Here is a 12,861-nt window from a genome sequence, read left to right as displayed (position 1 = left end):
ATTGTTATGTTATTACATTAAATAGGAAATAAGGATATGCTTCATTCTATATATATGCATAATAACAGATACACGCTTGGGGAATTTTTTATTTGATTTTTATTTTTTTGGCATTATAAATTATATTATTTCACTGAATAATATATTTAAATGTGTTTTAGAAATGTGTGTGTATTATATAAAAGAATATTTTTACGATGTTGTGGAGTTTAAAAAAAAAAATGAAAGATGATAAATGTTTGGAGAAAAATATGAAATTAGAAAAAAAACGAATTATACAAAAAGAAACTACTACATAAATGTAGATTATTATAATTTAAAAATAGGAAAAATAAATAGGTGTTGTATGAATTATTTTTTTTATAATTATGAGTTTATTACAATTTAGTAAAAAACACATATTGTTTGCTTCATCCATTATTTGCATGTCCTATGCAATCATTTAATATTTGTATCGTAAGAAATGAAAGGGTCAGAAGGTTTTACTTTTTTTGTTTTATTTTTCTCTTGAATGAAATATATAGTGATAATAAGAATTGCAATCATAATACAGAAAAAAACTATAGATGCCCATGCAAAAATAATAAATGGTTCGACTTCATCTTCGATTGTACACTCCCCATTATTACATGGAATAACTGATTGTGTATCGTATTTTATATTATATCCTTCCATTAATCTATATCCATTTCCACACATAGATGAACATTTTGATTTGCTAAATAGTTCAACACATGTATTATTATTACAATGATCTTTATCAATATTTGTTCCTTGGGAATTTGATGTACGTCCTTTATTTACGTCTATTCCTTGTTCAGCATATTTAACATTATTAGAGCCATCATCTTGGATCCCAAATAATATTTTATTTAATTTTTTATCTACATCATATTTTATATATTTTTTCAAAACATCTTTACTAATAGTACTAATACTAGGATATTGTTGTTTAAATGTGATATTTAATGTCCCGATGTTTGTTTTATTTTCATCTTTATTAATATACATTGAACATGTATATGTAATATCTTTTTCATTTATTATTGGGAATACATATTTATAAATTTGTCCAATTATTTCAAAAGGAATTGCACAATTATCATCAAAATATATATATTCATTTTTTAATAAATTTGTTCCTAACATATATAGAATGTCTCCTGGTTTTGTTTCAATATCATATTTATTATTAGAATTATCTACATTTAAATCTATTTTATTAAATAAATCAATAACATGTGTGTTGGATATACTATCCTCTTTTTTACTAATATTATTTTCAATTGAAATTTTTGTTATCCCTTTATGAATTAATACTCCATTTTCATTTGTATTTTCAAAAACACAATAAATACGATTATTTTTATTTACATTCTTAAGTTGTAATATAGAGGATCTATATTCACTATTATGCAACTTATTTTCATTAGATATACTAATTTCGTCTTTACCATATAAATCATATATTGACGTAATTCGATCTCCGAATATGTTTAAAGATATTTCATCAAAGCATTTTGATTTTACATTTATATACCCATTCTCATCTTTATATCTTGGTATAATTATCCCTATACTATCTCCATTTCCTATTTCATGCTCACATATTACATCATCATAATAATCGTCAAAGTCTATATTAAATTTTTCTGCAGAAAAATCGCATATATATCCATCTCCCTTGACAGGGGTATAAAAAATAAAAATGGAGGCAAATATGCAATAAATAATAGTAAACATATTTTAATAAAGTGATGAAAAAGAAAGAAAAAGAAAGATACAAACAGTTGCCAATATCTATATTAATACAAACAAGTGTATTATAAGTATATACAAGTTTTGGCTCTTTAAATATGTGTGAAAATGATGTTTTCAATTTTATCACATCTTATGAATTATCAATAAATTGAAAAAAACATGTTTTAAATATTATTTTATTCCCAAATGGGAGTTAATATGTAAATATAGCAATAAGGAAAATGGCGATGACACAATTAAAAAAAGATGTAAGAACAATCCTGTTGCAATTTTTTTTTATACATATATTCAAATAATATACACATGCTATTTTAAATTAAAATTTCCAAATTAATAATATTTATATATTTATTATTTTTTTATGAGAAATTCAATTGTAATGCTCAATTAACTCTATATAAAAATTGCATGTGCCATGAAGACACGCCTCTTGTTTAATTGGCGATTACATTATGTTAATATATTTTTTGGTGGAAATAAAAATAAAATGTAATAAATAAACAAAATTGATCAAGATAATATGATAAAATAAATGCCATTATATCACTGAAATGGCTTGATATAATTTGTTTATAAAATTTGTTTTCGCTGTCTTTTTTAAAAAAAAGCAAATTCATCAAAACATTTTGGGGGGAAAAATATTATAATGCATATTTATACACACGAAAAAATAATAATTTATCTATACGTTCACATTTATTTATTTATTTATTAGTAACCAATTTGTTATGAGTGAGATAAAAATAATGTCTGGCATTTTTGCATAACCACAAATCCCCTTTCTCAGAAAAAAGGGATGTACCTTTTAAAGAATTAAGCTTCCCTATTTTTATTTTATGCTGATAAAACATGGTATGGGAATTGTGAACATTTTAAGAAGCCCAAAAAGAAAAAAAATTAATACTATATATTGTTAATATAAAAAGAACAATATTAATTTATACAAATATACAATACTTGTGATATATTTGTTTTTTTCGTAAAGTGGCTTTTAATTTGGTGTTAGAGAAAAAAATGAGCGAAAGATTTAAGATTTTATAAAAATTATATTTAGTTTTTTATAGTTTCAATTAATGAATATTATAATAAATATAACATTTTAAAACCATAAATAAAAAAAAATGAATAAATAAATATATTTGTGTGTATAAATACTCTTGTAACGTTATGAATATTTACATTAAAAATAATTTAAAAAATTAATACATATAAATGCAACGTGTATGTGCTTATGCGCACACGTGTACCCTTTTAGCATGGTAAAAATGTTTTGTTAAATAAATAGACTCTTTAATCCATTTCACAAGGCATTGCCATCTTTTTTAAAAAACGACTGCTACAAATTCTAGTGTACATATGTCCGCTGCTTTTAAAACATGTAAAATTAGATACATAAATACGAGAAATATATGTATTATATATATGCGTATTCATGTATAAGCGTATATGTACACCTTTTGACACAATTGTACTATATATGTGCACGTGAATGGTCTGAGAAATATTTTAAAACCCATGAAAAAATAATTACGCATTCTTAGAGCCTGCGGTGTTACGCTACTTAATTTGTGTAAATAGTTTTTCTATTTTTTCTGCAGTTTTTTTTTCAATTTGCTCACTGAAACATTTTGCCTTTTGTATCTATGAGATAACTCCAAACAAATTAATCAAAAGTAAAATCTTTGTTTAAAACAGCATCGTCACTGTTTACGAAGACATTGTTTAATGGTATTTGTGCATTGTTCATTTCATTATTAATAATAAATGGGAAATATTTATATAATATTTTCCATGCTTTATTACAAATATTATCAACTTTTCGATCTTGTAATGCGTCAATTTTATGCACACTATCACATTCTTCAAATAAGTGCACATATGGATTAGCTGGTAAGTTATCTCTTAATTTTTTATTTTCTCCCATTTCTAAAATATTTTCTAATCCTTCTAAAGTTACTGAAATAATATTAGCATCTTCGACATCTAATAAATTAGATAAAGAGTGTATAGCTCCACATTCTACAAGATATTCAATTTGTGATTCAGATCCACCAGAAGATGCATTAGATATTGCCCATGCAGCTTCTTTTCGAACCTCAAAATCTTCTTTCATTAAAATATTAATAAGTTGGGGTATAACATTATTATCAATTACTGCTTGAATTTGTGAAATATTACCGGCTGTAATATTTGATAATGCCCAACAAGCTTCTTTTTTTATACTTTTTTTTGATGAATTAAGTAGGCATGATAATTTTTGAACTGCATTTAATTTTACAACGACATCTGTTTGTAAATCGTCACCAGTAACAATGTTTCCAACAGTTCTTAATGCAGGTGTTTGTACTAAAAATGAGCCATGACTTAATAATTCGACGACGCGCTCTGCTACTCCTGCATCTAAAACGGCGTTAATATTTTCATTCGAACCATCAGATAAATAAGAAAGTGTCCAACATGCATCTGTTAATATTTCTTCGTCGTCATTATATATAAGTACAGCTAATGTTGGTAAAGCTTTTGATACTATTTCAAATTTGGGTGCTGGTTTTCCTCTGCATAAATTTGATAATGTCCATGCAGCATTTCTTATTAATGTTCTTTTATGGCTACTTCTTAATATTTTTAACAATAAAGGTAAAGAATTTTGATTTAAAACATATTCTCGGCATTCAGCTGAATCACCAGCAATATTACCTAAAGCCCAAACTGCTTGCTCACATACATCTTCCTTTTCACTATTTAATAATCTAACAAGATATGGTACAGCATTATTATCTATAACTACTTTAGTTTGTTCTTGTGAACCTGAAGCAATATTTGTTAATACCCATGCGGCTTCAAATTGTAAATCTGTTTTATCATCGTATTTTAAAAATTCAACGATATAAGGGACTACACCTGAATTTATAACTTCTTGTATTGGTGGGCCCTTTTCAATTGATAATAATTTTCTTAATTCTTTTGTACTATTTAATTGTGTTACATATTCAGAAGATCTTACACCTATGGCTAGGCTTGGTATTTTTTTTAACATTTCTAATGTATTCGAACTATTATTTGAGGATGTATTATATAATGAATCATTAGTTGAATCATTTTGATTTGATTTACCATAATTTATATTATATGAGTTATTTTCTTCGAGCCCGATATTTGCCATTACCATGGCTCTTTTACTTTCTAACTGGCATTCTCTTTGTTGCTTTCTTATTTGTACTACCAAGTCTTCTCTTTTTCTTCTTGTATCATCACAGTTTTTCTTGAATTCTTTTCGTCTCGCTTCAATTCGTCTATCCATTTTTTCTTTTTAATATATTTTTTAAATAATAAACGCATAAAAAACAGTTGATGTGCAATATATGGCGAAATTATGGCAACTTTATATCTAGCTGCTTATTATTAGCTTGCTTATAGTAAATATGATAAGTTATAAGAATGCATGTGCCTTGGTATGAAATATTTTTAGCATAAGTGTATTATTGCTCAGGCTCAATAAATAATTGCAAAAATATATATAATTATTATTTTTCGTAATTTTAATGACATAAGTTCATGTGCATTCATATAATTCATGGGTTACAAATGTATTTTTCTCATGCATTTTACTATTCAATTTTACAAACATATATATTATTTATATGTATATGGTAAGGAACATTTATACAAATATCATTATAAAAATATTATGTAACTTGCTCATATAAAATATTATTCATATTTATTCCTATATATGTATACATCGAAGCATACATATAATGTGAAATTATGTATTTTCCTTAGTATCTAAAACTAGAGAATTATTCATATATATATAATAATATTATTTATATGTATACATAATATTTTTTTTCTTAAAAAAAATAAAAGAAAAAAAATAAGTTTTTTCTCAATTTTACAAATATATTTTTTTAATGTATGAGAATGCTTCCATTTTTTTTAATATGCATATGCGTATAATATAAAATAAAATTTTCATTAAAACAAAGCCCATTTCTTTTAATAATATACTCAGTAAAATAAGCAAAAAATAAATCAATAAATATATATAATTTACATATAATACATATTTAATGCATATATACATGCATAGTATATAAGCAAAAATTTATATGTATATGAATTCGCCAAATTTTTGCCTTAAGTTTTCATTTTAATATTATAAAAAAAATATTTTTTTTCATATATTTCATTTTTTTTTTTCTAAGCTTACAATGATGAAATAGCTATTTAAATATATATTAACATATATTTTTAGCTTTCTATTTAAGAAAGTGAAATTCAAAATATCATTTATGCATTAAAGAATGCTATTCCGCAAGGTTAATAATTCCTTAAAATATTTATATATTTTAAAGAAATTATTCGATTTTATTTTGTTCAATAAACTCATAATTTTTTTTAACATTATTTTATTTTTTCCCACCGATATTATTAAATACCCTTCGATAAATTAATGAACATAAAATAATAAAACCCCTTTTTTAAGAACACCACAAAGGACACATTTCTCCTTTAATATAAGAGCCTAATAAGTTAACATGCATATATATAATATAGCTATATATGCATTTTTTCGGTAGCATGAAAGCCATTTCTTATTAATTCTTTAAATTAATATAAATGAGAAATGTAAAAAAAGAAAGCTTTTTAAGAAAATATAATATTATCATTTTATGTGTGTAATTCATTAGCAACTTTTCCCATTGTCCATTGTCCTGCGTTCTTAGTTTAGATCCATGGCCATAATTATTATATACAAAAGATATGGCATTATATAAATTTATTTGGATATGGTATTGTTTTTATTAGGGTATTATTATTACAATTTGATTGGGCATTGTAAGAATATCACAAAACGGCTAAATTGGGGAAAAATATATATTATGGAAAATTACAATACTATTCATAAAAAGCATATGAGTAGAAAAAACATTAATGGTTAAAAGGAAAATGATAATAACAATTTTCCTCATTTAATTGGAAAAATAAAATGATTGATTCTCTATTTGCAGAGCAATTTCGTGTAACAAGTTTTTTTAAATAAAAGGTATATTAGTCTATTTAAAAAAAAATATATATTTTTTTTGGATATTTCTAACAGTTTAACCTATTTATTTTTATTATTTATAAATAGTTGTCTATGCTGCTAATATTATATCCCTTTTATTTTATTATATGCAAAAGAATAATACGAATAAATAGGAACGTTTTATACATAATTAAAAATGTGTAAAAAATATGGTGTCATATGATTTTTTTGTATATTTAAATAATTAAAAAAAATTAATATAACAATAAAAAGCTTTAAAAGGTATTTGAACAAAAAAAATTCTTAATTAATTATAGTTATGCAACATGAAATTTAATCATGCAATATATAAAGAGACGATATTCTTTTTTCTTCTATGAAAGCCATATATATATATGCATGTGTGTGTTGGCCATTTTCTAAGGGAATATTTTTCTTTAAGAATTTTTCCTTTTAATGAAAACGATAAATTAATTTTAAGTATATACATTATTTTTATGAATACTCATATAACTTAAGAAAAGCTGAATAAATATTTTAATGAGTTTTTCCTTAATTTTCTCATTTAGAATGAGTATATCATATATGTATATAAATAAATAAGAAATTCATTTTCAAACATGGGCAAAACTGAATATACTCAACTTGTTCGTCAATGGCTTTAATAAGATGAATTGGCTGAGTTTGATTTGGCATCATACGAATTTTTTGATGCTGATTTGTTATGATCATCATTTTTTTTTTTATCTTTTGAAGAATATTTATCGTTTTTTTTTTCCTTGTTTTTTGATCCATATCTATCATTGGAACTACGGGGACTATCAGCGGAATTAAATTTTCCTTTACTTTTGTTTGAGTCTTTATATTTTGTTTTTGTATCTTTATTGTCATAATAAGATTTCGAATTTTTTTCATCATAGTATTTTTTATCTTTATAGTTATCATATTTATCGTTATATTTATCATTGTTTTTATATTTATCGGTTTTATATTTGTCATCTTTATATCTATTATCCCTATATTTATCATCCCTATATCTGTCATCTCTGTATCTATCATCTCTGTATCTGTCATCTCTGTATCTGTCATCCCTATATTTGTCGTATCCATTGTCTCTATTCTTGTAATCATCGTTACGATATTTATTATCATAATTTTTTTTGTCGTATCTATCACCATATTTATTTCCATCATACATTTTTTGTCTTTTGTCGTATGGATTTTTATCCTTGTAATAATCCCTTCTATAATTGTCATTATTCCTATAATAATCATCATTGTATTTTCTTTTTTTATCATAATAATATTTATCGTCATTCGGTTTTTTATAGTCATTATAATTTTTTCGGTTACCATATTCGGAATTATCTCTTTCACTATTTCTATTATTTTTAAATTTATTTGATTTTTGATTATAATCATCGTGATCTTTATTTTTATCATCATAATATTTTTTTTGGTCACCCGCTGCACTTCCTGAATCATTGGGGCCATCATCTTTTTCCTTTCCTTTTTTGTCTTGCTTAGAATATTCATCATTTGGATCATCACGCTCGTGTGAATGTTCTTTTTTATCTTTATGTTGAGAATCATAAGAACGGCTTCGATCTTCTTTTTTATGTTTATCATATTTCGTATCGCCATCATTTTCATGGTCATTTTTATACCCATGATATTTTTTATTGGTTATACTATCGTTTCTTCCGGAATATTTATTATGATAATAATCATTTCGATCATGATAATTATTAAAATTTTTTCTATAATAATAGTTTTTACCAGGTCCGCCACTTCCCATTTTATAGTTATTATTATATCTATGTTTAAAGGAATTTCTTCTATATGGGTATGGACCACTATGATATTTATCATATCTTGAATAGCCACTATTTTTTTTTTTATTATAATCATATTTACTAATGCTTCTATTGCGCTTATCGTCATCATTTTCTTTTCTATCTTTTTCATCTTTATTTGATTTGTTATTATCACTTTCATATTTAAATACTCTTACACTATCATCTTCGTTGTTTTTATTTCTTTTTATATTTGGATCACTAAAATTTGCATGTTTAATACGATCAAATAAATCTGTATTGTCAATTTTCCATTTAGACATATCTGATTTATATTTTGATAAAGATTGACAAAAATCAACATGTATGCGTCTGTCATCTATAACAACATTATCCATTTCAAAGTAAGCATTTAAACAATCTTCTTTTTTTTCAAATTCGATAAATGCATATTGAAGTGAATTATTTGTTACTTTATCCTTTACAATATTACATGAAATTATAGGACCAAATCTTAAAAATATTGTTTTTAAATCATCTTCTTCAGTTATAGGATTTAATTTACAAACAAACAATATATTTTCTGGAGGTTTTAAATCGGCATTTGGGATATCCCCTAATATTTCAAGTGTTAATGCACTAGCTTTGGCATCTTTATCTTTTAACTCTTCAGCCATTTTAATTTCTTTTGTTAAGTCGTTTTCTGACTTATCATTTTCCGTTTTCCCTTCTTTTTTTATATCACTGTCTTTCTTTGCTTCTTCATTATCAGCTGCCTGTCCTTTTCTTCCTCTTTTCGCTGCAGGTTCTCTTCTTCCTCGCCTTCCTTTTTTTTCCTCGACTTCTTTTTTCTCTTCGATTTCAGTTTTCTCTTCTTGGGGCTCTTCATTTTCTTTTTTCTCTTCCTCTTTAGCACTTTTTCTACCTCGTCTAGCCGGCTTTCTAGTTCTCTTATTTCCCGCTTTAGTATCATTTTCTTGTTTTACTTGTTCATTAGATGATCCTTCCCCATTGTTATCATTTTCTATGTCTTTACTTTCTTCATCATTTTTATCCTGATTTTCCTCCTCCTCTTTATTCGATTTTTTTAATATACCAAAAGAAAACATATCTTTTCAAAAAATGTTAATTAATAGAATGAAAATTGATCTAATGGATTTATTCTATTATTCTTTGGTATTTTATTACCTTACGGTTTTTTTTTTCAATTTTTTTCTTTTTATTAATTTTTTATTAAAAAAAATCAAATAATTATATTTAAAAATTAATATCAAACATTTTGTTTTTTTTACGGCAAACAAATAAGTTCATACTTGCATAAATAAATATATTTATATATGGCTATTGGTTTATTTAAGTTTCTCTCTTAAATAAAAAATATGGGGAGAATATAATATGAAATTAAGAAGCGTTCTGCTATTATTTATACTAAAATATATATATTTTAAATGATACATGTAAAATAATTATATACATAAAGAGATGATAAAATATGATAAAGGTATGCCATATTTATTTGTTACTTTTTGTGATTTATGCTATATTATTATTATATATATATATGCATATTTTTAATAGAATTTTTTTCATAAAATACGTGATAATATTTTTCCATTTTTTAAATATATTTTTAAAAATATTTTGTTGCGTACATTATTATATATATAATGCATATATGGGTAGCACGATATTTTAATATATACGTATTCCCCTTAATGAAAATTATTATGATTATTTATATATTTTATTTATTGTATAATTTAAGTACTTTTATATATTTTTTTTTATAAAGCCATAAGTATTATTTTTTTCCTTGAATATGCTTGAAGCCACTTTTTATGGTGAACCATATTTTTTCTTTTTCTCCATAATTTAATGGAATACCAACGTAATTAATATTTAGTTGAACATTTATATTCTCATTTTTTCAAATCAATTTGATAAACATTATAATAAGAATGCTACATGCTTTTATTTATTATTTAATTGGTATTATATAACATTCGAATTATTCAAATATTAGCCTATAAATATTTAGGACTGCTATTCTTATTGTTGTAAATATAAAGTCGATATGTTTTTATGTGCAATATTTGTTACATAGTTATATACATATAATGGTATATAATAAGTATATCGCTTATACTAACAATTAAGCTATTGTCCTTCAAATAATAGCATAAGCATTTACGGCCTTATAGATAGGCATTCATATTGAGTAGCATATAAAATTGCCCACCTCACATGAATATGCATTTAACCATTAATAATAATATAATATGTTTCTTATAAAATAAACAAGACGGTTATCTCGTAATTTCGTAGAATAATTGCTTATCCACATATGAATACAGGTTTCAAAGTATCATTGGTGTATTATTAATAAATACTATATTACTCATTTTTTTATATTATAAAATTTACATTTCGGTTTTTATTTCGCGGGAAAATATATATACATATCCCACATATCGAAAACAATTTATATGTTAAAAAATGGTGAAAAATATATATAAATGAAATATATACATAAAATAATATGCATTTAGAGATTGTCTATTTTTATATTAATAAATATACCTCGGATAAAATATGCATAGAACATACATATGCAAAATTATTTAGGTAGCATATGTAAGAAAATTCATATATACACATATATAACATAAGGATTAAATTCAATGCCAATGTGCATACTTCACGAATGCATATAAATAGATTTGTGAAATAAAATATTTATTAGTATAAAACTGTAAAAAAATGATGATATAATTAATTAAGAGTAAACAAAAAAAATATAAAAAATAAATAGTAGCGTAATAAACCAACAAATACATAATATACGAATCTCGAAATTTTTAGAAAAAGATATCTTAATATGATTAGAAGATTTATCATACTTATTATTAAAACTATTAGTATAATATATATTTGTAAATATATTAATTCTGCAAAAGGTCAAAAGTACAACAAAATTTAGGGTTTTCGGATAAAGGTATTTTTCATGCACTGTAAGTTATACGTGCTACTATTTACATTTTTTTAATACAAATTTATTGAAAAAAAGAAAAAGAGATTAATGATTAAAAAATTTCCTATATTTTTTTTCACTTATAATTTTTTATTTGTCTTATGCTTTTTTATCTTCTTCTTCCTCTTCAATTTTTTGTTCAATAAAATTAAAAGATTCTTTTACACAATTTTTAATTCTTCGATTGTATTCAATTCTATTTTCAACAAATAAAAGAGCAGCTTCTTGGTTTGCTGGACTATTGGGGTTAGGGTCGCTAAGTAATGATTGTATTGATGTTAAGATTGCGGAAATATCATAAATTGGGCTCCAATGTTTTTGAAGAATATCAATACATATATTTCCATCCATATATATATTGGGATGAAACATTTTCGTTAAAAATTTGACTTTAGGTGGCTTGTTTGGATATTCATTTCCGAACAAAAGTTCTAAATGAAAAGTACCTATATGCATGAAAATGGTAAATAAATGAATAAGTAAATATGTAAATAAATTAGGACATAATATACCCACATGTATTCTGATACTTTAGATGAAATATTCTTTATATACCTCCTTCCCATGGTGTGTCTGTAGGACCAAAAATAACTGCTCTCCATTTCATAATATCATTTCCAATTGGAGAACCACTAACTCCATAAGGTGAATCGATTTGTAATTTTTTGAAATCTCGAATAAGTCTTTTTTTGGCTAAATTTGACATTGTGTTTTATTAAGAGAATAAAAAGTAAAAAAAAATGTAATATAATTATATATACATAACTATTTATAAATATATGAATATCCCCCTTTCACAAATTATGAGCAAAAGTTGTTTATAAAATATTTCTATGTTTGTTCTATTTTCTTCTATAGTTTAAAATGTTAGGAGCCTTTACGCATAAACCAAGCTGAATATATATATGCGTGTATGTGCAAAAAATAAAACTCACTTAAATTATTGTATACTGAAATTATACAAATTTTAACGTATACAAAAAAGCGTTTAGCGTTTTCCCCTTTTGGAGAAAAGTTTCTCATCAAAAATATAAATGGGGACAAGGCATATAATTAGGCAAGTGCTTGTATTATATGCATATGCGTATAATATGTATATTTTTAAATGTAATATTCCAAAATGATGTATTTATTTTACTTGTTTTTTATTTCTATAAGACTAGGCAAAAAATGATAACATATAATCTTATCTTTATATATGTTATAATTATGACTTTTCATTGCAATACAGGCTTACCACT

At 24.0% G+C, this 12,861-nt stretch overlaps 4 protein-coding genes across 4 annotated transcripts; all 4 read right to left on the bottom strand.

Moving 5' to 3' along the window:
- Positions 1-438: 438 nt before the first annotated feature.
- Positions 439-1,743, bottom strand: PVVCY_1402700 (sporozoite surface protein 3, putative; the record flags this gene model as incomplete). The annotated part of the gene is made up of 1 exon (XM_008624755.1): positions 439-1,743. The coding sequence occupies one exon, from the start codon at positions 1,741-1,743 to the stop codon at positions 439-441; it is 1,305 nt and encodes a 434-aa protein (XP_008622977.1).
- A 1,681-nt stretch (positions 1,744-3,424) lies between these two features.
- Positions 3,425-5,062, bottom strand: PVVCY_1402690 (karyopherin alpha, putative; the record flags this gene model as incomplete). The annotated part of the gene is made up of 1 exon (XM_008624756.1): positions 3,425-5,062. One exon carries the CDS (start codon positions 5,060-5,062, stop codon positions 3,425-3,427), a length of 1,638 nt encoding a protein of 545 aa, XP_008622978.1.
- A 2,392-nt stretch (positions 5,063-7,454) lies between these two features.
- PVVCY_1402680 (RNA-binding protein, putative) lies at positions 7,455-9,698 on the bottom strand (the record flags this gene model as incomplete). Its single annotated transcript, XM_008624757.1, has 1 exon — positions 7,455-9,698. The coding sequence occupies one exon, from the start codon at positions 9,696-9,698 to the stop codon at positions 7,455-7,457; it is 2,244 nt and encodes a 747-aa protein (XP_008622979.1).
- Positions 9,699-11,719: 2,021 nt separating this feature from the next.
- On the bottom strand, positions 11,720-12,326 carry PVVCY_1402670 (ubiquitin-conjugating enzyme, putative; the record flags this gene model as incomplete). Its single annotated transcript, XM_008624758.1, has 2 exons — positions 11,720-12,066; positions 12,176-12,326. The coding sequence occupies 2 exons, from the start codon at positions 12,324-12,326 to the stop codon at positions 11,720-11,722; spliced, it is 498 nt and encodes a 165-aa protein (XP_008622980.1).
- Between the last annotated feature and the right edge of the window lie 535 nt (positions 12,327-12,861).

Source organism: Plasmodium vinckei (assembly GCF_900681995.1).
Source record: "Plasmodium vinckei vinckei genome assembly, chromosome: PVVCY_14".
Lineage (NCBI taxonomy): Eukaryota > Apicomplexa > Aconoidasida > Haemosporida > Plasmodiidae > Plasmodium > Plasmodium vinckei.
The sequence above is the reverse complement of the archived record's forward strand: the minus strand, read 5'-3'. Positions and strand labels throughout refer to the sequence as shown.